Genomic DNA, 27,753 nt, shown 5'->3' on the forward strand with positions numbered 1-27,753 from the left:
GGCCACGAGGCCTCCAGCGCCTATGTCCTTGGCACACCACCCTCCATCCTCAAGGTCCCTGCTGCATCCTGGTCTGTCTTTCTGTGACTAGACGCATCCAGATTTCCTGTGAGCTTCCCCCAGAGAGGGAGACTTGGCCAAAGGGCAGCACCCTGGGTTTTACCTGTGTCCCCACGATGGGCCCACCTCTTTCCTGGCTAGCCCCTCTCCACCGTATCACTGCACAGTCTGGCCAGGTCTGAGGTCTGACGGGGAGACCGCTGGGGCATTCAGACACAACTGGCTGGGACAGTGACACAGAACAGATGTGTCTCAGTATCACTTTAATTACAGTATTTACACACACCATTTTTTTATTCAGAAATAAAACCCACCCAATCTTCCTCTCTCTGGAAAATTTGATTTCCAACCGTCACTGAAACCAGGATCCCTGCTTACCCCTCTGGAAAAAATAAAACTGAAAAATACAGATGAGAACCTGGGTCACCTACAGAGGAGGTGGCTTGTGGTGAAGGTTCTCTGGAGATGTCAAGGGGCCCTGACTACATGGAGGTGCGGAGCAGTGAGGGGATTGGAGTGAGGGAGACAGAGATCAAAAGGAGTCTGCTGGGAGACTGAGTCCACAGCTCAACCCAGGAGTCAGGGGGAGGAAGGAAGAAGCCATCGAGATCAGAGGATAAGGCCAGGACCTAGCCTCTGAGCAAGGCGCTTCCTCAGAGATGCACAAGTCAAGAGGCTTGGCTCAAAGGTCTGGTCCCATGATCCTGTCCACTCTGACCCACAGGGAGAAACAGAGGCTCAAGACGAGGCTCCATGAGCCCCAGAGAGACAAGGACTGAGCCGTTCGCTCTCTCCCACTTGCCCCTACAGGAAGGAATGCATGGACCCATGTCCCCCTAACCCTGTCTCCCAAACACACACACAAGACGTTGTTCAAAACTTGGAGCCTCGTTCCAGGCTCAGCCAGAAAACGAAGCAGGCTTCTGTATACAGATGTGGAGGGAGGTGTGGAGCTCAGGGGAAACCGGAAAGCATGAGGGAAGCCGGTGCCTGAATCCACAGTGCCTTGGCCAGGGCATAAGGGGGACGGTTTAGGATAACAAGTCTTTCTGGCTGCATCATTACAAGGGAGCAGGTGCGCTGGGTTGCTTTGGTTTCCCTGATGTAAAGAAGACAGATCTGAGGAAGAAACAGGAAAAGGCAAAGCCTCCTGGGAGGAAATGGTAGCCCAGAAAAGGCCCATGCTTCCCCTGGGAGTTCCTTTAATATGGCAGAGAGGAGGGAGAGGACAGAAGCCCATGTGTGAGTGATGCAAGATCATCACCTCCCACCCCCCAACCCTGGTAGCTTCTCTGCACTTTGGCCTCCCCTCCCCCCACACCTTTACTCAGAGTCGACCCGATTCTGGGCTTAGCGAGCTGAACATGTAAATGGCAGGGGTTATCTCCCCTCCACCAAGGTGGAGAGAACCCTTCGGCCCGGTGCAGTACCGGGCCCCAGGAACAGCCTCCGAGGATGTGTGCAGCAGGAAAGGGTAGAATGCAATCGATGGTGCCTCCAGCGTGGAGGCAGCGTGTGGTCAGATGCAGGGAGGGGCCCCTTCCCCAGACACTGCCCAGCCTTGCCCCACCCAGCCGAGTCACAATTCGGTATCAGCCACCACGTGTTGTCTTGCTGAATGGCCGTTTCTGGATGTGGCCTGGCCGGTCCCGTTCTCCTGAGCCCCTCGGTTCACACTGGCCTTTCCCTGAGCCTCAGGGGAGGCCCCAGGGCCTGAGCTATAGCCCTGGCCTCCACCGTTCTCCGTGTAATAAGGGTCTTCGCCCTAGACAGTGTATAAATAAAGGAGCATTATCTGGTAAGCAGGGGAGTGAGGCAGGGGTGGGGGGAGATGAGGTGGGAGGGAGAGAAGGGGGTTGCAGCTGCATGTGCAGACTCCTTTCTTCCTGAAGAGCAGTCAGGGTTCCAGCTCCTAGAGGAGAAAGGACAGAGGAGAGGCACAACACCGTGCCGCCACAGCTCCATAACCAGCTCCCGCCAGACACCAGGCAGTTCCCAGGATGGAATGCCCTCCCCAGAGTGGGTAGCAGGCTAGAAGCCAAGGGTCAAACCCCAGCCTTGTCCTCCCTCATCCAGAACACTCCAACAGTAGATTTTCCTTCCATAAGGGCCCTTCTGGTGAGCTAAGTGGCACCCACGGACATTTAATATACATGTCAATAAGTGTGATTGATTTAGCAGGCTGTTCTGGTATACCCAGCTGAACTATCCCAGGCAAAATCATAAACGGATGACATGAGCCATCTGCTGCCACAGTGAGCAGGTGGGCTGGCCCCAGTTAGTGCCTCCTTTCCAATCTGCTATATATTATTCAGACTTGTCCATGGACATGATAATGTGCCTTCTGCACGTCCATGTGTAAAAGCACGGAAGTACCTTTTCTGGTATGTCTCCTCCCCGCTCCAGGAAATTTATGGACCTCCCCAGAAGACCACTATCTTCCTCATTTCCTTTGCCCTGGACCCCCAAACTGACCAGCCTTTCTCCCGTGGGGCTCCAACTGCGGCGCTTCATCAGGAAATAGCCAGTGGTGCCCAAGACAGCCAGTAGGATCCCTGAGGTGACCAGGGCAATCAGGGTCTTGCGGGAATAGACCTGGTGGCTCCCAACATCTTGTTCAGAGAAGGCTTTGATCCCAAGCTTGAAGGGAAGACAGAAAAGACAGCCTGTCACTTGTGGGATGTGAGTTCTAGAAGAGAAGCCCAGCCCATGCTAGACCCAACAGCAGATGAACACAGGAAGTCTTGGACCTCAGGGGTTTTTCTAAAAAGGACTTAAGACTGACATCTTTTAAAACCATAAAATTTTGGTTCAAGCTCAGACAGGTAAGGACTGTTGGAGAAGGATGGAGAAGTAGGAAGGACAAGTCTAGAAAAGATAAGTACTTTCTCTTCCACTCCAGTGACTCCCCTGACCCAATTTTCCCTTTGAGAATTCCCATCGCCTTAGAGAACTTACCCTTTTCAGGTCAGGCTGGTGCTTTTTCAGAAGACGGAGCTTACTGGAAAGTTCTAGAATGAGAAACAGGGATTGCTGAATCTAGAAGCGGGAAGAGCTCATCCTCCTGTGCCCTCCTGTGATGTTCTAGATGATGCTCTGATGCCCAGGGTGCTCCATCTCCCAAAGTCAGCCTGGCTCTTCTCCCCAGCACCTGTGCTCTTTGAGCTAAGATACCAGATTTCTACCCAGGACTGTCTAACCTCAGCCCCACTCCCTCCCTAGACCCCAAGACAGATGCACCCCTTACCTGTTCTGTTGGCCAAGAGCAGCAGCAGGCAGTGAGGCTTCGCTTCAGACTGGGCCAGGAGCAGGGAACACATGCCAGCCCCAGTGTCAGCCTGCTCCTTCTCACACAGGACTTGAGTCAGTTCCTCTCCATTATCCTTCTTAAATTCCTCCTGGTAACATAGAGAGAAATGGGGAACAGAAGATGAAATTATTCATATACCCTGAGCTGCATCCAGAGTCTCAGGTAGCAATCCTGATGAAAGTCACACTATGACTCTCTAAACGAGAAGGATCCTTTCCTCCTAAAAAATTTAACTGGGAAAAAAAAATCCGGTGAACTACAGAGGTGCCAAAACACAATAAGAAAAAAACTCAAAAATTTCCCCGTCGCGAAACATCTGTCAGTGTCCTAGGTGGGGCTGTAAGAGGACCAGAGCAGAAATTCAGGAAACACTGTCTTATTTAAGGATTGCCCATGGACACATACACTATTTCAAATTAAATTCAAACAGCAAATATTAATAGTGTATTACCGATGGAGAGAAAATCCTTTGTTTCAAGATTATAAAAGCCCCAAGTGTTGGAGGAAAAGCCAAGGGAAGGGAGTAGAGAACAAGTCTACGGCTATAGACCCAGTGGCATCCTTGGGCCCTTCCGTCTTACCCCCCAACGGGGCTCACGAGGAGCATGGTTGAAACTGAAATGGTGTTTTTGTCCAGTCTACCATCCCCCTTTCCCCACTAAAAGCATGGAAGCCAGTTTTACATGAGGTCCACAGATGGTTCCAGTTGCTGTCTGGTCCCTAGGACTCAGGAACTTGGCCCCAGGAGATAAGCTCTCATGATTCTTTGCCAGTTGAGTCCTGGGACAGAGATGAATTGGAAACACTGGCTGTGCCCTTCCAACACCCTGTTCTCACACCTCCCAGGATGTGTTCCAGCAGCTTCCAATCAGAGCGGCCTCCCCTGCACAGGAAAGGAACCGAAACCAAGACTCTCTCCTCTGTCCGGATGGCAGATGGTGAGGAGGAAATGCCTGAACGGCTCCGACAACTTTCCTGTTCGGGGAAAACTGCTGGGGCGTGTGAGGGGCATCCGAACTGAGCCTCCGTGGAGGAGACAGCTTCCTGTTTGTGGGGCAGGACTGCTCCTTGTGGGCCTCCCAGCTTGGAAAGCAGCCTGGGTATTTTCCTACTGCTGTGGCCCACGGCAGGAAAACCCAGGATCCTTTGCTTCTGCACACGGCAAGGTCAGGGTTGGCCTCAGGCCCCAGCTTTCTTCTATCAGCTGGACTTGAAGGGAGCTGGGTGGAACTCAATGGGCTTGGAGGAGGCCAGAAGAGCAGGGCTAGCTAACCTTCAGGTCACAGAGACAGGAGTTCAGAGGTAGCCTCAGAAGCCCCTCAAGAACCAAGGGCACAGAAAAATGCATTCTCAGGCCACTGCTGCTTCAACTCTCAAGAAAAGGTCTCTAAGGGGGCCTACTGGGTGGCTCAGTCGGTTAAGAGTCCAACTTCTGCTCAGGTCATGATCTCACAGTTTGTGAGTTCGAGCCCACGTTGGGCTCCGTGCTCAGAGCCTGGAACCTGCTTCGGATTCTGGGTCTCCCTCTCTCTTTGCCCTGCCCCCCACTCACACTCTGTCTCTCTCGTTCTCAAAAATAAATAAGCATTTAAAAAGCAAAGAAAAGAAAAGGTCTCCAAGGAAGTACTTGGATAGAGGCTCTGTCTCTGGAAAAATCTGGCTCTTGAAAACAGCATTTGTTGTGGGCATTCTGGATACCACTGGATATGATCAGCAGTGTCTTTCTTCTCTAGGCCCCTTTCTCTTTGGGGAGCCTTACGTTGCTTCCCTGGGAGCACCCTCCCAAACACCATGCCTTCTGGATGAGGAGGAGGGAAGTCCCCGCCTGGACAACTCTGGCCTCCTGGAGCATCTCTGGTTGAAATCTATCTCTCCTGAGAGAGGCAGAGGGACAGGGCTCCTGCACAATCTAAACAAACCACACAAAATGGCATGTCCTCAACCTGCAGAGTCTTAAGAAGCTGCACCTCAACCATATTCAGCTCTTCTGACATTTACCAAGCCCTGAATGGAAGACACTGTGTGCAAATCTCTGCACATGTATCATGGGGGGGTGGGTAGCTATGAATTCTACATAGCCAAAGCTCTTAGTTTGCATGCATGGCAATGAAAACAAATGATGGTCACTATGTCTCAGGCACTGTTCCAAGTGCTTTACATATATTGACTCATTTAGACCTTGTACAACCCTTCAAGATGGGTGTTATTATTCTCCCCATTTTAGAGATGAAGAAACTGAGGCACAAAGAGACAAGTGACAGAGCTAGTTACATGGTAAGTACCATGAGGAAGGTACAGCTAAAGTTCTACGGACATTCAAAGGAGGGTGAGCATACATCAGGTTGGGGGTTATCAGAAACACCTCAAAGTAAGCCTTGAAGAATGGGGAGAATGTGTGCAGGGGAAGCTGGTCAGGAAAGGCCTTCAGATTGAGGGTGCCATTATGGGGAGCCCAAGTGTGTGAGAGCCTGTGACCTTCACAGCCCTGCCTATATGAAAAGGAAGAACATGGCCCTCTTCCTTGGAAATCCCATCCTTCAAGACTCAACTCAAACCCCAGCTCCCCAGTGAGACTGGCCCTATCTCCCATAGACCCGGCATCAACCTTGCCTCTGCGATTGACTAGAGTCTTTGCAAGACATACAACTAGTCTGAGCGTGAGGTTCCTCAGTTGAAGACTGAGCTGTGACTAAAGCTGTGTTGTATAAAGAGCCCCCAACAAAGTGTGTGGAACCCAATGGGCACTCGACAAAGGGCAGCTGGTATTGTTACCATCAATAATAGTAGTATACCATATACCGTAGCCCTTAGAACCCACACTTCGGTGTCTGATCATCTTCTGCCTTACTGTCATTGCCATTTCTCTCTGATTAGACAATACAACTCCTTAATGGGGAGAATGGGCGTACGTTACAAAATTTTGAACCCAGACGACACTAAACGTAGCACCAAACAAACAGAAGAACCCAGTGAATTGTTGTTCAGCTTAAAGTTCCAACTGGTCTGGCTTCCACGCAGGGTCCCTCCACCCTTCGCTTAGTTTCTTGGACTAAATTCAAGGGAATAACAGTGGCCAGCCTCCCACTCTGGAATCCAACAGCATCAGTGAATTGTGTTTGAGCTGGAGAGGAGCAGGTGGATCCTGAACAAAGCACAATGCTTCTCCGGACGCTTGAAATAAACATCCTCCCCCCAGAGAGGCTGTGGGCAGATATCATGGGAGAGTGGGCAGGAGGAAGCCACAGACTGCCATTTTGCTCATGAGAATCAGATTTGTTAGCCCCTAACCACATCTGCTCACACATGTTGCTTTGCAAAAATAATAACTACAACGATAAAACCATCTAACCTTTCTAGAGCAGCATTCTCAAACTTTGCCAAGACTCTTAACATGTTAAGGAAGCATGTTCATTAAGCACTTGGAGTAGGGAGAGAGGGACAGGTATTTTTCCAAATCATCCTTAAGATTGTTTCCCAATGTGGGGCGCCTGGGGGGCTCAGTGAGTTGAGCGTCAGACTCTTGATTTTGGCTCGGGTCAGGATCTCAAGTTTTGTGAGTTTGAGCCAGCTTTGGGCTCTGACCTGACAGCCAAGTCTGCTTGGGATTCTCTCTATTCGTCTTTCCCCGCCCCTCCCCCGCTCACGCTCTCCCTCTCTCAAAATAAATTTTTTTAAATGTTTGTTTATTTTTGAGAGAGAGACAGGTAGACAGACAGAGTGTGAATGGGGGAGGGGTAGGCAGAGAGGGTGACACAGAATCCGGAGCAGGCTCCAGGCTCCAAACTGTCAGCACAGAGCCTGATGGTGGGGCTCGAACTCACAAAACACAAGATCATGATCTGAGGAGGAGAAGCCGGATGCTCGACCAACTGAGCCACCCAGGTGCCCCTCAGGATAAATTTTAAGAAATGGAAAAAAATTTTTTTTTCCTAATGATGAGATTTTTAGGATCAATTTTCATTCTCTCTCCCTCCCTCCCTCTCTTTCTCATTTTATCTATTTTGGTGTGACCTTGACGTGGCAGGTAAAACCCTGTTTTCATTTAGAGACTGGAGTGAAGGACTCTGCTACAAGTCACCCCACCGGTGAGCAGCTGACCACGAGCGAGGAGTAAGACTGTCTCCAGATCTCAGGCTCTCACCAGGAGACACATGGTCTTCATCTGTCCTCCATCTGTAAGTTATTTTTTCTGCATGGAAACTGACCTTTAGTGTTTGGGCAGAGGGCAAGGAAGGCGTGGGCTGGGGGATATGATCTGGAGGCTGGAAGCAGCCTGCCTTAGATGAAGTCAATACGACAGAATAAGGGCGATGAGAGCTAGCTGAGGAAATACGACCTCTGCATGTAAACACATGTGGCTCTAAAGAAAGGTAGTTCTAAAAAACAAACTAGTGGGCAAAGGGCTTGAATAGAGATTTCTCCAAAGAGGATATGCAAAGGCCAATAAGCACATGAAAAGATGCTCGGCATCACTAATCACTAGGAAATGCCAATCAACAGTACGATGAGCTATCACCTCATGCCCATTAGGGTGGTTACTATCAGAAAAACCCAGAACATAGCTAATGCTGGTGAGAACGTGGACATGTCAGAACCTGTGCCCTGTGGGTTGCAAAATGGTGCCGCTGCTATGGAAACCAGTATGGCGGGTCTTCGAAAATTTAAAAATAGATTTACCATATAATCCAGCAATTCCACTTCCGGGTATGTGCCCCCCCGCCCCCAAAATGAAATCAGAGTGTTAAAGAGGTATTTGTACACCCATGTTCATAACAGCATCAGTCACAACAGCAGAAGATGGAAGCGACCCAGTGTTCATTGGTGGATGAAGGGATAAGCATAATGTGGTATAGACATGATTCAGCCTTAAAAAGGAAGGAAATCCTGACACATGCTACAACATGGATGAACCTTGAGGACATTATGCTCCATGATATAAGCCAGGCGCACAAAGAGAAATACCGTATGATTCCACTCCTATGAGGTACCTGGAGTAGTCCGATCATAGAGGCAGAAAGTAGAAGGGTAGTTGCCAGGGACGAGAAGGTGGGGGGAATGGGAAGTTGTTTCATGGGTGTAGAGTTTCAGTTCTGGAAGATGAAAAGACTTCTGGAGACTGCACAACAATGCGAACGTTCTTAATACCACTGAACTATATGTGGACTTACAGATGGTTAAGATGGTCCATTTCATGCTATGTGTCTTTTACCACCATTAAAAAATTTCTTGGTGTATTTCCCTGGATAAAGGGGGGGGGGGACAGCATAAGAGAATAAAGTAACCTCACATTGTGGAAACGATTTGGGAACCCATAACCACAAAAACTAAATTACCCTGACACTGCAGCCGAGAGAATGAAAGTCAGACTCAGAGTGACGGGTCCTGCAAATGAGGGCTCTAAGACGGAGTAGCAGGTGCTTGAGAAGAGGGTAGGGGTTACCCTCCCCCCCTCCCAGGCTGATAGGGGTGATTTCTGCCTAGAGGTGAAGGAGGGGGAGCAAAAGGAGAGTAGTTGAGAAATGAATGCCTGCAGGATGCAGGTACAGAAGACAGGCGGAATAATCCACACAGTGGGAGCTGAAAGGTTGGATACTCAGTACAACCCAGTGCAGAGTGAGTGTCTGGATAGCTGAGAACATGCACACGTATTTCCGTTACGGGAGTACACGGGAGGCAGGAGCATGCCGACATTGCACAAGTACTCAAGGACATAATGTTAGGGGAATTCAATCCTTCATGCTTCTCCTTAGGGTGTGAGTAGGGCTTGAGTTTCCCACGGTTCGAACCAGTCCCTTAAGGCCCTCTGACACCGGGGGCAAATGCAACCTAAGGAAAACTAGGAGCCACCACGCCACTCACTCACAGCCTTGGGAACAGATTGATGATCAAATCAGCACGCAGTAGGACTCAAGGGAAAGGAATCTGAAACACAATCCGGAGCTTTGGCTAGAGATTCTGAACAAGGATTGCTGCCCGGGGGGGGAAATTACCTTGGGGAGACTTAGGAGGCACTGCTGCTTGGGGACTAGGGAGGAGGAACCCTCAGGAAGAGAGGGGGGATCAAGGGTGACAGAGGGGCCAGGGAAAAGTAGCACGACCAAGGGGTCACCAGAGAGTTGATTCACTGTGAACGGTGCAGAGGCCTTCTTTAGCATAGTGGAGGGACTGCTGTCTTTGCACGTCCCTGCTCACAGATGCTCCCCAGATCTCAGACGAGAGAGCAGACCTTCTCAGCTGTGGCATGAATGATGAGACAGTAAAGACCACAGAGAGAAAGCAACCACAGTAAGAGGAGTTATTTCTGGAGTAGCGGTCAGTTTCCGGCACTTGTCTTGTATGGTGACCCTAGTTAAATGTGAGCCTTGAAGGGCAATGGACAGACACTTAGATTGCCCTGCAATTGGCTCTAAATCAGTGGCATGCAGAAGCAGCATTTTGGCACAGACCAGTGTGATACACAGGAAAATAAGTGCTTCACCAGGATATTACTAAAAAAAAAAAAAAAAAGTCGTTTTTTAAGCTATGATTAACAAAGGGTTTGGCGATGTTTTTTTTCATAAGGAGAGTTGAAAATAGGTATCAGAAACACACAGAGTTTTACTTGTACTTTGTATGTTCATGTTGAAGTTGACTAGTCTGCAAATTGCACTTAGTTGTTCTAGAGTGTGAGCCTCTGTCTTTGCAATTCCTGTATTACTTGTACATTGTATATTCATGTTTAACTTCACTATTTTGCATCGTGCACTTCTCCTATTGTGCGAACTTATGTCTTTGCAATTCCCATTGTTTTTAGAAGTCCTGGGCTAAAAAAAGACCTTAGGCATAATTCTAAAAGATCTGTGAGTCAGAATGACCCAACTGATAATCACAGGTACGATATGGGCAGTCAGAATGGACAAAATAAATAACTGAATGCCCTCTACAGACTATAGTCTACCCATGCGTGTGTGTACATGTCACACGTCACACATATAGTTCCCTTAAATGGATTCCCAACTTATAAGGAAATGTTTTTTCCTACAAGTGAATAGGAAGAGTCCTGTCATTCCATTCTTCGTCGAGGAAACTGTAACTGTCAGGAAATTGGATTTACTGAAACAAAGCAAGGACGTCTGCTATCAACATTCAAAGTTAACGCCGAGCTGTATGGTCTAACCAATGCAATAAGATGTGAAACTTAAACAAGGCATTAACTACTAAAAAGGAGGAGAAAAACAATGTATGGTGGCAGAAACATGAGAGCTTGCCTTGAAAACAAAAAAGAATCAAGTAAAGAGCTCTTGAAATTAACAAGTAAGTTAAAGAAAATGGCTAAACCTAAGATAAATTTTCAAAACTTTCAATACATGTTGGGAACGTATATTGAAAAGTTGGAAGTTTTCAACTTTATAATATACCAGCAATGATCGATCAGAATATTTAATGGGAAATCTGTGTTATAAATAAACTTTAAAAGTCCATAAAGCCTACCGGAAAAACAAACAAACAAACTAGCTTTTAGTTTTTAAAAACTAAAAAGATAATATGCTGAATGATACAAGAGAAGACCAGAAAAATAGAGAGACTTTAGAGCAGTTCCAATGAAAATGTTAACATTTCTTTTTTTTAATATGGACAAGATGTTTCTAAAGTTTTTCTTTTTTTTTAATTTTTTTTTCAACGTTTTTATTTATTCTTTTTGGGACAGAGAGAGACAGAGCATGAACGGGGGAGGGGCAGAGAGAGAGGGAGACACAGAATCGGAAACAGGCTCCAGGCTCTGAGCCATCAGCCCAGAGCCTGACGCGGGGCTCGAACTCACGGACCGCGAGATCGTGACCTGGCTGAAGTCGGACGCTTAACCGACTGCGCCACCCAGGCGCCCCCTAAAGTTTTTCTAAAACAACAGACAAAAAAATAAACTTTTTATGGTGTAGTGAGCCAAGACCTGCATGGCTGGATATTAAAGAGTACTATAATATAAAAGTAGAATAATTTTAAAAAACTTAAAATAGGCAAAAAATGACAAACTGAACAAAATATCTCTGTAGAATATGCCCTGGGACAAATACAAATTTAATACAAGCTAAAAAACAGCATTCCAGTCAACAAAGGGGATCATTCAATAAACAATGTTAGGAAAGACGGTTATATGGAAAATGTGGCATTACAGCACAAAAGAATTCTAAACGGATTAAAGAGTTACATGTAAATAATAAGCAAACTGGCACTTCAGGTCACTAGTGTGTATTTCACTAAGGACTTTCTTAACATGAAAGCAAACTTAAGTCTGACATGTATATATTAAACGTACTACAGAGGAGGGGAAAAAGTTAACTCAATTTAAAAAAAAATTGTCTTTGCCTTCTTTGCCCGCCAGATGGGGCCTCTTACTCCCTAAACCCAAAGCTCTGTATTTGAAAGCGCCTGACCAACTAAGTTCTCCCCACCCCCACCAAAGTCTGGTCCAGTCCAAGAGGGCTTAAGGATGCTCGGAAGGGATTGTGGGAGAAGAGGGAGGAGGAAAGGATAGGGGTGAGGTGGAGGGGAGTTTGACTTACACAGCTGGAGGTCTCATTTAGCTCTAGGCAGATACCTTGGGTCAATTTCACTTCTTTGACTCGGGAACATTTGATTTCTCCCTGTATTAAAACAAAAACAAAGTAAATAAGCCAGTATCTTTGCCCCTCATTTTTACCCCCACCTCTTGTCCAGTTTGATTTCTGTAGGGGTACTCTCTTAACAGGTTTTAGGAAAAAGAAAATTTAAAAGTGGCAGGGGACTAGATGTATAAATTGGTGTTAGTCTCTTCCTCCTTCTTACACCCATCCCCATCAGATAATCAAAACTTTTGTTACCAGCCTGGGCTTGCCAACAAGTAGCTATTTGCAATCTTGGTAAACATGAGCTTGGATGGTGCAGAAATGGAAGCGGGGACGAAATTTACCCATTGGGGCTGTTCTCCCTGCCGTGGATCATACACATGCAGTGAGGCCATATAAGCACTAAGGTAATGGGGGTGGCCAGGCTGATCCTGGTGACACTCATTTTCCTCCTGGTCCCCAGGGCTCTCCAGATTCCTATTCTGGTTCCTTTAAAAACAGAAACCAGGCAGGTCCCTTGAGCCTGCCCCCAGGCAGCACGCACCCTCATATTTTCTATGCTTCCTGCCCCAAACTGTTGACAGCCACAGACCCCAAGGCTGAGCTCACCATCCTTGGTCTGCCCAGTTCTTCACTGCTTCTCTATACCTGACATACCACCAAACTCTCTCATCTACAGGAAATGGTAGTGGTCCTAAACATTGTTTGCAAGTCGCCCCATTAAATAGAGGATGGTTTCCAAATACGCTCAAAGGGAAATAGTGCCCTGGTCAAAGCCCAGACCAAGAGGTACTAGAAAGAACCACAGCCAACTGCATGGACCCCCAAGAATCCCCCTTTACTTTCAACTCCCTAGAAATGAAATACCCACAGCATATGTCAGCGACCTGTCTCCACTCCTCCCTTCCCCTTTCTATCTTTGCCAGCAATATTTAAGCTGCATATTTTCCATGTTAATTCTTACGTGACCCAAATCTGACTGGCTGGGATGAGGAGAGGTTGAGGGGAGGAGAGGGTTTGCATACATACGAAGCGAGGGGACAATCTGCCACTTTTGGCCCAATTCACCTACCTTGATGGTACTTGGGGTGGGAGAAAATGATGCATAAGGCTCAGTGGAGGATGTCACACTGATGGTGCTGTTATATGGGGGATCGGAAACATTTCCGGGGAGCATGCTGGGCTTCAAAGTCATGTCTGAAGTTGAAAAGTTGGTTGTGGTGGAAAACGCTGTGACAGTTAAAGAGGTCTGTGGCTGGACAGAAGAGTTCCCCATTCCAGGCACTGGGGTGATCTCAGAGGTAGAAGTGAAGTTGACTGTAGTCTCTGAAATAGACCAAAACACATGTTTTGCATGCACATGTTTTCATACACACACACACACACACACACACACACACACACACACACCCCTACACACATCTCAGTTCACTGTCTTGAATTAAAACTTTACAGATAACGATACTGACCTGGACTTCAAACCAGAAAAGGGAATCGCGGGAGTTAAGAGTTACTTCATATCCTAACCCCTACCAAACTCATTTCAAGCCAGCTACTGGAACCATGGCTATCACTGAGAATGTATGAGAGGTGCTTTCAGGATTCTGATGCTGAGCTGGAATCTGGTTCACCCCGAAGAAGTCAAAAACCAGTGTGAACCTGTACATACTTTCTTTCACTTAGAAGAGATCAGAGATGTCTAGGGAGTCCTCATCTGATCCTTATTTTATCACTAAGCTGAACTCAGCATGAAAACAGGGTACAAGGAGAGTTACTGGTCAGGATCAGCAGCCAAAGTGTTGGCCTGAGAAAGCCATCACTACAGGAATCGTCAGGAATCTACCTCAGGGCACCCTAAACATGATGCAAAAACCATGCTTCGCAGGACTTGTATGTTTCCATCTGCGGGGGAAGGCAGGGCTAAGGGAGGTCTGCAGGCATCCTAATGCTTTACCCAAGCACCAGCCACATCCCTCTGGGGCCCGAGACAAACACTTTTTACCTGAGATGGCTGTTGTGGTCCCATTGCGGTCTTGAGAGACAGGGTATGGCATGGTACTTCCAAGAGGACTTAGTGTGGTGGCTTCCTGGCTGGACACATTTGCAGAAACAGTTGAACTTGTATGTGAGGTGGCGGACTCTGTGGTAACCGTGGTCCTGGTTTGTGTATTTGTGAACCCAGAGGCTATCGAGAAACAAGGAGGAAAAGTCAGAACCTAAATCATCCTGGAGACTTAGGACATCATGACATCAAGACTATCCTCCTGGACAGGAGAATTTCTCACTACTAGATTTTCCCTAAGAAGATAAGGAAGGAAAAGCTTGTACGCATCAAGTGTCCAGTATAGTACCATTTGCAGGAGGGAAAAGTTGCAAACAACTAAATGAATTTCAATGGGATAAATGCTATATGCGCTTCACATTACAAATAAAGAAATATAAAAAAACTAAAGCCACATGAGAATACGAGGCAATGTTTAGAACTTGTTAAATAAAATATTAAAATATCAAGTTATATCTGAATAAACATTGCAAAAATCTAAAGTATGGGGGAAGATTTCCTTTTTAAACATATCTGTCTCTCTTTCTGTCACCCTCCAGCCGTTCCATTCATATACTCTGGGAATAGCCACTAGATTCATGCCATCTCTATTCAATCCCCTTAAAAATCTTCTATCTGTCCAAGACTCCCCTATTCCCAAACTCTAGTCTTTCCCTCGTGGCCTGCAAACCCATCCTCCTTGCCTTTTGTTGAGAAACTCAGTAAGTGACCCCACGATTTCTTTTAAGAACCTCTGACCAGTGGATGCTCTAGAGAACTTAAGGCCTGGTTTCTCATCAAATGTAGGAAGATAGCTTAGTTTTGCCTTTTCCAATAACTATGTAGTTTAATGTGCGTGTGTGCGTGTGTGTGCGTGTGTGTGTGTGTGTGTGTGTGTGTGTTTACCAACCTTTAAAGTGAGGGTCTTTCCTTACCTGGATTGTTTTGGGAGAATTAATGACAAATAACTTAAATTGATATAGTATAATATTCCTGGATTGAATTATTCTCTGAAGATCTTCATGAGGGTCCTTGTCCTTCTGTGTTTCCTGGGGGTACCTATCAATGCCATCCTTACATCCAGAAAGGAGAAACTTCCCTGAACGTTAGAGTCTGTATTCTATTCCTCCTCCTACTCCGCCCTGCTCCCAACCATGAGGCGTCCATGGGGCCAACAGAGATGTACCCTGTCGTCTAGATCATACACTGGGGACCAGAACTCCTAGAAATTCTTGCCCAAATGCCTCTTTTCTCACTTGAGGATCCTCATGGGGCCTTTTCTCCCAGTCCATCCTTCTGAGGGTGAACGGCAGTACCAGGGTATGGACCTCCAAGGCACAAGGGTGGCCAAGAGGTGGCAGTTTCAGGGAGAAGGTATACACATGAAGCATGCGGATGGTGTGTCCCTTGCATGCATGCAAGATCCCCTACAGTGAGCCAGGGTTGGGGGTAAAAAGAAGAGAAGAGGGACAGGCTGGAGTCAAGGGCCATCTCTTCCTGCTCAGCCACACGGTGGCACTGAATTCTGAGGCTGAGAGGGTCCCAAATTCAAACCTGGCCTTCCAGGTGGCCATTAGGTATGTTTTTCAAGGTAAGGGGATAGAGGACATTTCATTTATAAGCTCACAGGCCTGACTGTAACTTTGAAGTATTTAGACATATGGTATGAGGGCCTCTATTCCATTCTTGGCTTGGGCCCCATAAATGCTATAGGATCGACTTGGTACCCAGAGCTCAGCACCCACAGTACCACCCTCAAGGAAAGGCCCCTGAGGATCCCAGGCCACCCTAAAGCTTGTCTTTCAATTTTCCTGACTGAGATCTAGAGCTGTAATTTTGGGAGGTCTCCAGGTAAATGGCAATGTAGAGTGACAACTCTTCTCTTCCTCAGCATCAAGAGGGAAGTTAGGCATTAGTTTCAATGCTTCCCCTAAAAGCAGTGACAAGTCTCACTGTCCCACATCTGCCTCCCTTCCCACCTGCTGCAAGTACATGGATATAAATGGTGAATACAACAATCATATCTTGACATTATGTGCATGTGAGCAGGAGGATGAAATGATAGTACCACCTGCATTTTAGAGATAAGAGCCTGAATCACGCAAGGTTTTGGCCAAGAGGGGAGGCCGTAGTTCAGGGCAGGGAACACTGGGGCCACTGGGGTTTAGCTGACTCTTGAGTAGAAGTAGCAAGAAGGTCAGAGAGTCGAAACTGCTAAGAACCAGGATGCATCCTCCGCACCTCTGGAGAGAAAAGGATGGGCTCCTACCTGGGTTAGGCAGGAGGTGGGTTTATCAAAATGAAATAGGTGGGAAAGCAGATCCAGTCTTCCCGGGCCCTTAGACAGGACCCGCTCAGCAATCCGCCCCTAAGCTATGAACTCACCACAGGGGGCGGGTGGCGGGAGCAGGCGGATACTGACCTGAAGGATCATCCTCCCCAGGTACCATTCCAAAGCACCACTGGAACTCCCCGTTGACATCATTCTTCCTGCCCGCCCTTTCCTCTTCTTTCTTCCAACACATCAGTTCCTGGGAATCCTATCTGGCTCAGGCTGACCCAGCCCTTTGCGCTTTCCAAAGAAAGCTGCGCCTGACTGAGGTGATGTCATGCTTTTGAAGCCCCTCCCCAGGGCCTCCTTCACCCAGACAAACAGTTCTGAACTCTTCCAGATGTGAGCAGAGACCTGCTGCTGGCTCGGAGGGCGGAGGGCCTGTGCCAGAGAAGTGAAGCGACTCTGGACCCAGGCCAGCTACCGACCCGCTGGGGTCGGGCTCCCAGCTGCTGCAGCCACCTCCCACCCACCACTGGGCCAAACGCTGAGGAGCAGGTAGCACGATCCACCTGCCAAGAAAATGAAACCCCAACCTCAGATGCATGGCCCTGAGCCCGCTGTGAGCAAGGAAGCCTCTGAGACCCTGGAGAAACAGGTCAAAGAGGGAGGGCAGAAAGGCAAGGCTATGTGACGGGATACGTGAGGGGGTGTAGAGCGAGGGAACAAGGTGGTGGAAGACCTGGAGACCAATCCAACCTGGGTGCTGTGGTGTAGGGACTAGCAGGCAGGGAGTGTCTTAATTTCACAGTCTCTAGGGCTCCCTTTCTGGAGCTCCCGTGAAGAGACTGCGCCTTGGAGGAATAACATTTATAAGAATCAAGACCGACCACGTGTCTCTGTCCATCCTAGCTTCTCGCCCCCATCCAAGGCATTAAACTATCAAATGCTGACCTTTCTTGATCTGATTCTGTTCTCCAACTCTGTAAGGGAGCAATAGCGGCTTCCCAGTTCGATTCTAGGAGACGATCAACGAAACCTCCACTCCATTCCGTTCTAGACTGGAGCCTTCCAGACAAACAGCCGTTAGCCCCAACCCAACAGGGCTTTTACAGTACGATTTAAAATTGAACAAAAGGCCATCTTATGTTGTTTACCTTCCATCCTACCTTTATTAACTGTGTCCCCCTAAGTACCCTATGTGACTCTAGATATCCTATTTGATCCTAACTCATGAGCTTGGGGCAAAGGGAAGAGACAAGATATCAGAAAGTTAGCGGAATAAGGATAAGAAGCCAAAAACGCCAAACAGAGGTCACAGAATTCATGGAGTAAAAGTTTTGCATTTAACTTACAGGTACTTATTCAGAGGCAATTATTCTTGTTTTACACCAAGTTCTAACAAGCTTGGTTATCTGATATCCTAGTTAAAGCTAAAAATTGGAGACTCTTAGGAGCAAACATCAAGGAGAAGCAACAGTTTAAAAAAGAAGAAACAGATAAATGAAAAACAGACATGAGTATTAAAGCCCACACTGGTCATGGGATGCCTGCCTGGGTGGCTCAGTCGGTTGAGCACCAGACTTTGGCTCAGGTCATGATCTCCCGGTTCGTGGGTTCGAGCCCCGCAACAGGCTCTGTGCTGACAGCTCGGAGCCTGGAGCCTGCTTCAGATTCTGTGTCTCCCTCTCTCTCTGCCCCTTCTCAGCTCACTCTTTCTCTCTCTCTCTCAAAAAAATAAATAAATGTGAAAAAAAAACCACACACTGGTCTGGAATCATTTACAGTAGGAGGAAATAAATATATACACCTTAGTAAGCATTAACAAAGTCACTGAGCTGCACCATAACTAAATTATTTTCATGATCCATCTGAGTCATGAAAGTTAAAGTCCTATTTCTGAGGGGTACACGGAGAAAGCAAAGGCATAATGTAATACATGTTTAAGAGATTCCTACCTACAATTAGTAAATTGGAGAATCTTTTCATCCTGAAAGAGGGCTTACAAATCCTCAGAGATCCAGAATGCTCTGCTACTTAAATAGCTAAATGCCTATGCTCTCCTATGCTCAGTCTTGCTTTCCAAAGACCCCCTTAGGTTTAGTTGTGGTTTTTTTGCTTTTTCTTTTTTCTTTTTTTGTTTTTGTTTTTTGTTTTTTCTTGTGTGGTTTTGTTTTTTTTTTTTTTTTTTTTTTTTTTTTTTGCTGGTATTGTTTCCTGATCTCCTCCTGGCCAGCTAGCCCCGTTCCACCATTCCTTTCCAATTCTGGTGCCCTGCCTGAGAGGAGTTTCTTCCAGAAAATCTTGGGTGTCTCAGCCCACAGGGATACAGTAGCAGGAAGAAGAAGCCTGCTGGACTCTGCTGGGAACCCACAGCCCATGTTTCTGAGAAGAGAAGGAAACCTCAGAAGAAAGAGCTTGGGCTCTGCAGTCAGACCATGTTCAGAGGCTTCTCTACCATGTTCTAACTGTGAGGGCTTGGGGGGAAGCTTCTTCAACTCTCTAAACATTCCCTATAAAATGGGAATAAAAATATTCCCTAACTCCTAGTTGTTTTGAGGAATAAAGGAGATAAGAAGCATAAAGCAGTTAGCCTGTCTGGTAAACGCTCAAGAAACAGCAGTTATCTTTAGTATAGGGCCCCCTTCCTTCTGCTTCTCAGAGACCCTGAGACACGTCTCTCCACCACTTATCTGGCACAAAATCATAAACTCTGTTTCCTGAGTATAGGTCTTGTCACCTCAGTTACATTATAAATTTCTTTAGTGCCGGAAACATCTCTGATACTCATTTGTTTTCTCAGGGTGCTTAGCACAATCCTCTGAGTTCAGAAAAAGCACTTAGACTGAATGGTGACCATGTCAGGCATGTTCACACCAACCACATCTATGTAGAGTGGTCTCATTCAATGCCGTATTTTAGGAGGGAGTTTGTTAAATTAGGGAGTGTCCGTGAAAGGATAACCAGAATTAGGAGAGCTCTAGAAACCAAGTCATATGGTTGAGGGCCAGGAGTTATTTCATCTAGATCAGGGGTCTGCAAATAGCTGGTGGACCAAATCTACCCGCAGGCTGTCTGTTGTACGGCCAGTGAGCTAAGAAGGGCTTTTACATGCTTAAAGTGTTGTATAATTAAACAGAGTAGGATATGCCTAAGAGACTACATATGGCTTCCAGAGTCTAAAATAGTTCCTATGTGGCTCTTGACAGAAAAAGTTTGCTAACCTCTGATCCAGAAAAGAAGAATTTGGGGAGGGAGAATAAGTAACTTTCTTCAAGATTCATTTCACGCATGTATTCATTCGTATTGGTCATAAGCACCCATGACGTGCAGAGGACCATGCACAGAAGAAAAGAAGATTCTTTCCTGAGGTTTGGGGTTAAGGTCATTACAATTTCAATAAATCCCTGTCCTCAAGGAGCTTATAGTCTAGTGGGGCCAGAAAGATCGTTAAGGATTGTCTTGAAAAAGGATCATATTAATTCCATGGTAGTTTTAAGAAGAGAATTAGATTAGAAGCCACTGAAGATTAGCCAATTCTAATTAAGAATAGAAGTTAATGATCAGACGATTCAAGAAAGCTAATTTCATTGTAACACAAAGTAAGGCTTAAAATAGTGGGGGGGGGGGTTACTATTATATTTTTAATGGAATGAACTACTCTGGGAGGTGGTGAGCCACCCATCTTCTCCGGGAACATTCAGGAAGGATCCTTGTTACAGGTCTCCCCGAGTCTGGGCATCTTGGACCAGAGCAAAGAACTGGGCTGATGCCTTCCTATGGTTTAGTGGCTCACTGAGACGTGAGCGTAAACCAAGTGTCTGTGGCCTGAGTGAACAGGGGACTCTGACTTCCCTTTAATATTCAAATACCTTGTCTTGGACCCCATCGACTTACCACGGAAGCCTGGTCTCCTGCGCTTTCTCTGGGGGCCCACTTTTCTCCTAGTCACCTCCTCCTTCATTCCCCTAATCGCCACTGACTCCCTTTCTGCAACTCTGTGCCTCCCTGTGCTCAGGCACTGTAGTTCTGCTTCACCGTAGGCCAGCCGAGGACTTGTTCCTTTATTCCCCGCAAAGCACACTAACACCAGGCGGGCGTGTGTTTATCAAAGGTTTGAGAGCACGGAGCCAGATTACAGCCCAGCCCGGAAGAGACAACGGCATAAGCCTGAAATTCCAGACATTACTGTGCTAAGCATGCATGCCACACCGTAAGGAGTTTCTCCTCGCTGGGTCTTTTCCACCCTCAGGCACCACTGCCTCTCTGATGGTCCAGGCACCTCCCTTCCTCTCTCTCTACTCCTTCTGGACTCTGCATTCCCTCAGCCTGTGTCTCTCGGGCCCATCAAACACAAAGTTCCAATGTATTCTATCATGCTCAGCAATTAACCTCCTGTCTGCCCCTGCACCTCCAAGGCCCGTCCAGGGGTCCAGGTTACTTTCACCCAGAGACTCGTTAAGGCATTTTCTGTAACAACAGAACTCGCTAACTAGAGATGCCATCCCACTAAAAGGTACCAGCTGTGGGTTCTTTGGGGTCTTTCCCCGCCAAACCAGGAAGAAGCAGACGAAGCCAACTAAGCCCAAAGGCCTTTTCTTTTACACCCAAAGGGAAGCGATTGGTCCCCGGGGTGGGCCCCAGAGTGCAGGTGCTAAGAAGTCCACCTTGGCCCGTCCCCTGTTCATTGCCCTCTCACTCTCCCAAGCCGCACGCATCTTTCTCCTTAGCAAAGTCAGGGGCCGTGGAGACTAAAAATTGTAGATAATGTGTTTTTATTTCGTAGCTGAGGAGGGAAGAGAATGTTCTCATTAGAGAAGTCAAGACCCAGACAAATAGGAAATTCTGCCCTGGCAACTTGGAGCATTTTCTTTTGGAGGGTGGTGTTTTTGTTCTTGTTTCCATACCTTCACCTTCTGAATTCTCCACACTCGGGGGCCATTTAAGTTAGATCAGGCAAAGTCAAGGAGAGAGGGAGGCCAGGCCCCCCGAGGGTGGAGCCGAATAGCCATCCAGCCCTGAAAGTGAGCCCAGGCCCTCCTGCCCAGGGTCTAAAGGAAATCAGGCAGTGAGACCATACGGAGTGGAATTTGTTCCTCCTTTTTTATTTGTTTTTGTAAGTCTCTGCGCCCGAGTTTATCTGCTGCAGTTTGGCACTCCTTGCCCCGAGCTTTTAGAGACAAAGACTCAAAGTAGGAAGAACAGGAGGACAAGTGAACAAGGAGGCCCAGGAGGTGGAGCTAAAGGGATAAGAAAAAGATGCCCAGAAGTGTTTTATCCGTCAAACGGGAAGGCCGTGGAAGACTTGCATTTGCAAAGGTTGTGCCAGCTGGACTGGCCCGACGAGGGGGACCACTGGGGACCACTGAATTAGTCAGAGGTCCCCAAGGCTGCTCCTCGTCGGTCGCTATATGGCAGAGAGTCAAAGGGTGGAGTCCTCTCTCCTCTGGAAAATATCTGATAAAATTCTTTTCCCTTTTCTTTTTTCCCCTCTTACACGTAGCCCCAGACAGGATATGGGTGTGGGGTCAGCATGCACGACGGAAGAAGAGGAATGTGAAGGGGCGGGCCTTGGGGGGGGGTGTCCTTACAGAGGGAGGAAGGAGATAGGCCATGGAGGGCTTGGAGGGGACAGATACCCGGAGGCCCACAAATGGGGCTTCCTAATAACCTGAAAGGCTTCTCTTACCTGTTGGTGGCAGGGGAGTGCTATCTGGCGACTCACTCTGACTCTGGTCGCCCCCCAAAGCAGCTTCATCTGCAACAAAAAGAGTCTACTTTTGGTCGGACCGCTGTGCCCATCTTTACGCCAACTTCTCACAGAGCACAGAAAGACCTTCCCAGAACAAAGCCCTCTGTCAGTGTACATGATGAGAAGACCCCCGGTGCCCTAAAGTTTGCAATAATCGCACGGAACTCCTGCAAATGTCCCTCGGTCAGCGTTTCAAGGTACAGTCACTCACTCATCTATCCCCCCAATGTAGACCAGGACAGAAAATGACTCCCAGTGTGAAAGAAAGAAACAAACCCTAGAAAGTTCTCAGGCAAGACGAAAGGCTACACATTGGCTCAAGTAGTCTGGCAAGATTGAGAGTCGGGACCCATGTCCCAGCTGTCACCCCCAAAGCTGAGACAGTGAGATTCTCGGCATATCTGCCCCAGATTTTGCAGGAGTTAAGTCGCTCCCCCCACCCCCTGCTACGGGCCAAGGCGAGACTGAGACTGGCCAGCTGAGGAAATAAAAAAGGGTGGGCCTCACTCGGCCCAGGACCAGGTCATCACGAGCTTTGTAAAGGAGAGTGAAGCATCTGATCGGCTGTTGATCGGCTCCACTGTGTTATGAGGGTGCCGTCTAGCACCCAGGGGAGTTCCCCTATCCTAGTGTCTCCACATTGAAGTGACAGCTTTTTCTCTGCCCCAGAGGGCAGGTCTGGGGCTGCCGAACTGGTCAACTCAGAGCCTAACTTAGAGCTTTCCCAAGCCCGGAGACTCTCTCCAACGGGGTGGGCCCAACACTGACACCAGAGGACACTGAGAGCAAAGGAGTCCCGCTGGCAGGCCCAGGTCACTCTGTGGGGCCATAGCGGGTGGCCTGTAGGATGAGTACGTGTAGGGAACTGGGGGCCCTAGAGGGCTGGAAGCAGAATCTTGAGCAACAAGGAGAACAGCTTACTATGTTTAAAACCCTCTAAAGGCAATGAGAGGAGATAGAGAATGCTCTCCCCAAATGAAAGCAATTAAGAATAAATACTTACTGTCTATGATTTCTTTACCAAAGTGAGAGAGCAAGATCCTAAGAAGTAGGAGCAAGTGTGGGTGAGCGGAAGGGTGTCCACGAGCCTGCTGACATATTCCCTAGTTCTAGAACTTGGAGGGGGAAGAGGAAGAATGCCCCCAAATGTAACAGGTTGGGGTTGGTGCCAGGGTCGGGGGGGGGGGGGGGGGGTGGCGATGGGGAGACGGAGGCAGGGCGCACAACAGACCCCATCCGCTGCCATCTTCTCTCCAGGGGAGTGGGTGTGGGTTTCGGAAAAGGGAGTTGTAATTTAGCTTTCAGATCTTAAATGCAAGCATTCTTTCCCGGACCGTTGTTCATTCCACACCCCCTGGTCACCTCACTCAGCCTGCCTCCGGCGCCTCCTGGGCGTTGGAGCTGGGGCCTTGTCCCAGGTTGGCCTCGCTCCCATCCTTAAATTTCGGGCTCGCCCAGTGCCGGTGGTGGTGGTGGTGGTGGTGGTGGTGGTGGTGGTGGTGGTCGGTGGGCGCCTGTGCTCTCTTCCCAGCACCCGCTCCGGCCTGGGCTTTCTCAATCAACCCCCAGGCGCAAAACTTTTCCTGCTTCTGTCCTCCCCTCTCCTGGCTCTGGCTCCAACTTTGCGCTCCGGACCCTTGGCCACAGCCTCTGGCATCTTCGAAGCGCTGTACTTTAGAGACAATGCGAACGAGTCGCACTGTTCCACTACCGGGAAGCTCAGAGAGCTCCGCCCGGTTTACACCTGGGCTGGTTGACACTCGCGGCGGGGTCGCCCGCCCTGCCTCCCCGTCCACCCCAGCGCTTCCCAGGTGGTGCGCCGGTCCCAGGGGGGGCCCGGTCCCACCAGAGCCGGGAGCCGCCGTGGGCGCGGGGCGTGGGTTGGGGCAGCTGTGGGGGGGGGGGGATCCCTTCCCTGCGCGCCCCCGGGCTCTGCGCGCTCGGCTCCGGGAGAGCGGGGACCCTCCCTGCCGCCCGGGCGCGCGGCCGGTACTCACGCAGCAGACTGAGCAGGCAGAGCGCGGTCCAGCCCCGCGGCATCCCGCGCCCCGCGCGCGCGCCCCTGCCGACCAGCATCCTTCCCGCGCCGCTCCGCCGAGATGCGCACAGCCCGAGACGCGCTCGGCCCGCGGGACGCGCTGCCCCCGCCCTCCGCCCGGGAGCGGGGTGGGCGATCGGGCTTTTTCCCCTCCCCTCCCTCTATATTCCTGGCAAGGCCGGCCCCTCTCCTTGGCCGCCACAACCGTGAGCTTCCCCACTTGGTCCCACAGGCGGAGGACGTTAGCAGGGGCTGGGGTTGCCGCCGTGGAGGCCAAAAAAGGTGGAGGTTTGTGCGGGCCCCAGATACTTGTTCAACTTTATATAGAGGCCCCGTCTTACTCCTTCAAGCTCGACTTCCACTGGACTTTTAACCCCTTTGTGTCAGCCTGGCCGGTGGCAGGGGGCAAGTTTCCCCTGAGTTCTGTGTGCGTGTGTGTGCGTGTGCGTGTGTGAGTGCGCGCGCGCCTGTGTGTGTGTTTTCTTTCCTTTTTGTTTTCCTTTATTTTTAACTTTTGAGCCGAGAACCATCTTGCCAAAGGACTCTACTGTGAGGACCCTAGTTTACAAATGTGAGCATTTTGCTAATCAGGTAAAAACGTAGCCCGTGCCCAAGCTGATGCATTTAATGACAGTCACACCAGAGACTGCGCTGCATGTTAATGAAGCATGAAGAGTGAGCAGGACACATAAATAACTGTAATTATTCATTTCACCCGTCCAAACCATCCTTGTTGATTTTCTTTTCACTTTTTTCCCCTGCAAGATCTGTCTGTGTTAATTTGGAGGGGTTTTTCCTGTGACCGTTCCTAATTGTCCACGTACTTTGAGCCTGTCACCATCGCCATAAAGACAAAGGACTCTCCTGGCATCTGGGACACCCTCTGTCCCGTCACCTCCTCTCCAGCTCTGGGTCTGAGACTCTACAGGCTTTGTCTAGCTCTTTCATCAGGAAAAGGACTTCCCCTGACCCCACCCTCTACTACCTGTGGATCCTGGAGATCCCTCTGTTCTAGATGTTGGTAATCTGAACTGCAGAAACTCTGAGCTGGGCTGTCAGCCTTGTGGCAGACTGGATTGGATGGGGGAGGAAGACGCTGGAGGGGAGAGGGGCCGGAGGCGGAGATGATGGCACCAGGGAGCAGATAAGGGAAGCCACAGTCTGCGAACATGCTCTGAGATCCTGAACGGAATCACAGGATTACTAACACCCAGTCGGGTCTCTCCCATGATACGCGCCCTGTACAGCCCAAGTTGGGAGGAAGGAAGGTCAGACCAGCCCCCTGTGATCTTTCCTGAGTTGTTTGTCTGCAGACTCCCTAACATCATGAAAGCAGACTTATCTTTATGGTCCTTCTCTGATTTACTATTATTTGGTTTGTACAGGAGAGAGAAATGGACCCAGGTCTGGAAACAAAGCTCAAAGCTCTCTATTCCGATCTTGTTGGCTAACTTTTCTTTAAATACGAAACAAAGCCTTTCATCACGTCATAAAACCAAAGGCTTAAGATGCAAATTTGGGTATGAATCTCTCTCAAAGTGCAAATGGTGATTTGGATCTGACCACATTGTGAGACCTCAAAGGCCTGGAGCTAGGGGCAGAAAAAGCTGAAAAATACATGTTTAAATCAGGCCTTTGTCCTTGGGACTCCCAATTAATAGAGAAAAGAGGTTAGCTCCTCTCCCAACCCCTCTCTCAACTCCCCCTCAACATTCTCAGCTCTGGAGACTGGGTCTGCTTCACACCCAGAGGTTGTGAACAAAATGTGGAGTTATAATCCTTGCTAGATAGGAAAACCAATTTGGTCAGTGTGGATCTTCCTTCATTCTTAGTAGTTTCTTTTCGTTACTTCAAATGCCATTTGTCTGCCCTAGCTGGGCCCCAGAAGATAGGAAAGAATTTGTTTCTAGCACCTGAATTTCTTAACTAGCTCTGGAGCAGAGCTTCTCAAAGCGTGGTGTACACAGAATGAAGGTTAAGGTGTGGGAATCTGCACTTTTCATAGGTACTCTCCGTAATTCTTTTTTTTTTTCTTTTCAAATTTGTATTTAAATACTAGTTAGTTAATACACAGTGCAAAATCGGTTTCAGCAGAATTCAGTGATTCATCACTTACATAAAACAGCCAGTGCTCATCATAACAATGCCCTCCTTAACGCCCATTGCCACCTAGCCCATCACCCCCACCCCACCCTCCCTCCATCAACCCTCAGTTTCTCTATCCTTAAGGGTCTCTTACGGTTTGTTTCCCTCTCTTTTTTCCCCCTCCCATATGTTCATCTCTTTTGTTTCTTAAATTCCACACATGAGTGAAATCCTATGGTACTTTTCTCTGACTGACTTATTTCACTTAGCATAATACACTCCAGCTCCAACCACGTTGGTGCGAATGGCAATAATTCATTCTTTTTGATGGCTAGGTAATATTCTATTATATATATTTTCATATATCTTCTTTGCCCATTTATCAGTTGATGGATATTTGGGCTCTCTCCATAGTTTGGCTATTGTTGATAATGCTGCTATAAACGTTGGGGTGCATGTACCTGTTCAAATCTATTTTTGTCTCCTTTCATTTTCCGTGATTCTTATGCACACTAAGTTCAAGAAGCCCTAGTTTAGAAAGAAGACATGCTCCATGCAAAGTGGCTGGCTTACTTCAGAGAGGAAAAATAGGAGTGTAGGGAAGGGAGGCTGACCCATCCCTTCTTCTAAGAAACCGGATCTGTTCTTCTCTGGTCTGCACCACAACTATGACACTGGGTGATAACTGGCTACCCTTCCTATTTTCCAAGGTCGTTGAGACTCACCACTTCATGCACATACAAGCTTGCGGCAACCACCCACAAACTCAGGTTCAGGCAGGCCACTGGACACAAGTCCGTCCTGGGGCCCCTGCCTTATGTTTCCTCACAGTCATATAGTGGTGAGCTATCAAGTGTCTTCAAAGCTCTAGCCTTTCTTGGCTACCCCTTGGTGTCTCTGCCCCCTGCTTCATCCCATAAGCTGGTGCTAGAAGTTACCTACATGGCACATAGTGGAGGGTGCAACAGAAAGATCCAGAGAGAGACGCTCTGTCAGGCCCTTTATAAACCTCTAGGTTATGACCACCCTCACCATGGGACATCGTCCCACCCCAGCCCCAACCCTTCCATGTCATATCAACCAATTTAAAATAGTTCTCCCCATCCCATGCTAAATAGACTTCTTTGATATAAAAAAAATAAGGGGAAAGGTCTAAAAATTTTGAGTTTTAAAGTACATTCCTCATTTGGTTCTTGTAATTCAAACTTTATTACGTTTCTATAAAAGTGTTAAAGAGTTGAATTGTGGTTTACAAGTTGGCCGAGTTTACCTTTTATAGACGGTTAAGAAAACTTTTGTTCATTTTGATTTTCCAGTTTCATATTTTGGAACCAGCACCTTTTTCCCACGTTGCAAACTTGTTTTGGCTCTTTGAAAACTCTCAGGGTTTAAACCCCAGTTTGGCAGGGAGGAAGCCCGGGTGGCAGAGGTGTTTGGAGGCCACAGGGAGGCCGTGAGGACCTGAAGTCAGAAGTGAATCCCTTCTTTTCTCTTCCTGCCCCCCATTCTCTCTCCAGCGCATCCTTTAGGCAGAACCTAACTAGAAAACCACTGAAAAGGGGGTCTGGGAAATGTGGCATAGAGATTCCTGGCCCCAGTGTCCTGTGGGAAAT

At 48.3% G+C, this 27,753-nt stretch overlaps 1 protein-coding gene across 3 annotated transcripts; it reads right to left on the reverse strand.

Annotated features, from left to right (window-relative positions):
• Positions 1–306: 306 nt before the first annotated feature.
• On the reverse strand, positions 307–24,193 carry CD34 (CD34 molecule). Of its 3 annotated transcripts, none has more exons than XM_045456752.1 (9): positions 24,015–24,191; positions 21,955–22,023; positions 13,955–14,137; positions 13,025–13,278; positions 11,911–11,991; positions 3,308–3,458; positions 3,019–3,071; positions 2,536–2,700; positions 307–1,825 (listed from the first exon to the last, which is right to left on the reverse strand). In XM_045456752.1, exons 1-9 carry the CDS (start codon positions 24,091–24,093, stop codon positions 1,640–1,642), a joined length of 1,221 nt encoding a protein of 406 aa, XP_045312708.1. In that variant the 5' UTR covers positions 24,094–24,191; the 3' UTR covers positions 307–1,639. The 3 variants fall into 3 exon arrangements, with proteins under 3 accessions (XP_045312708.1, XP_045312709.1, XP_045312711.1); XM_045456755.1 differs by lacking the exon at positions 307–1,825 and adding an exon at positions 1,832–1,972 and having other exon boundaries at positions 24,015–24,192; XM_045456753.1 differs by lacking the exon at positions 21,955–22,023 and having other exon boundaries at positions 24,015–24,193.
• Positions 24,194–27,753: the final 3,560 nt, after the last annotated feature.

This window comes from Leopardus geoffroyi, chromosome C3 (assembly GCF_018350155.1).
Source record: "Leopardus geoffroyi isolate Oge1 chromosome C3, O.geoffroyi_Oge1_pat1.0, whole genome shotgun sequence".
NCBI lineage: Eukaryota > Metazoa > Chordata > Mammalia > Carnivora > Felidae > Leopardus > Leopardus geoffroyi.

Excerpts from the sequence above, each read along its gene's own strand:
- CD34 (XM_045456752.1), bottom strand. The coding sequence starts at position 24,093 with ATGCTGGTCGGCAGGGGCGCGCGCGCGGGGCGCGGGATGCCGCGGGGC. Across the intron at positions 3,459-11,910 it reads TAAATGAGACCTCCAGCTGT|GAGGAATTTAAGAAGGATAA; the intron begins GTAAGTCAAACT and ends CTATGTTACCAG. Across the intron at positions 1,826-2,535 it reads GCCCCACGGGAGAAAGGCTG|GGCGAAGACCCTTATTACAC; the intron begins GTCAGTTTGGGG and ends TACACTGTCTAG.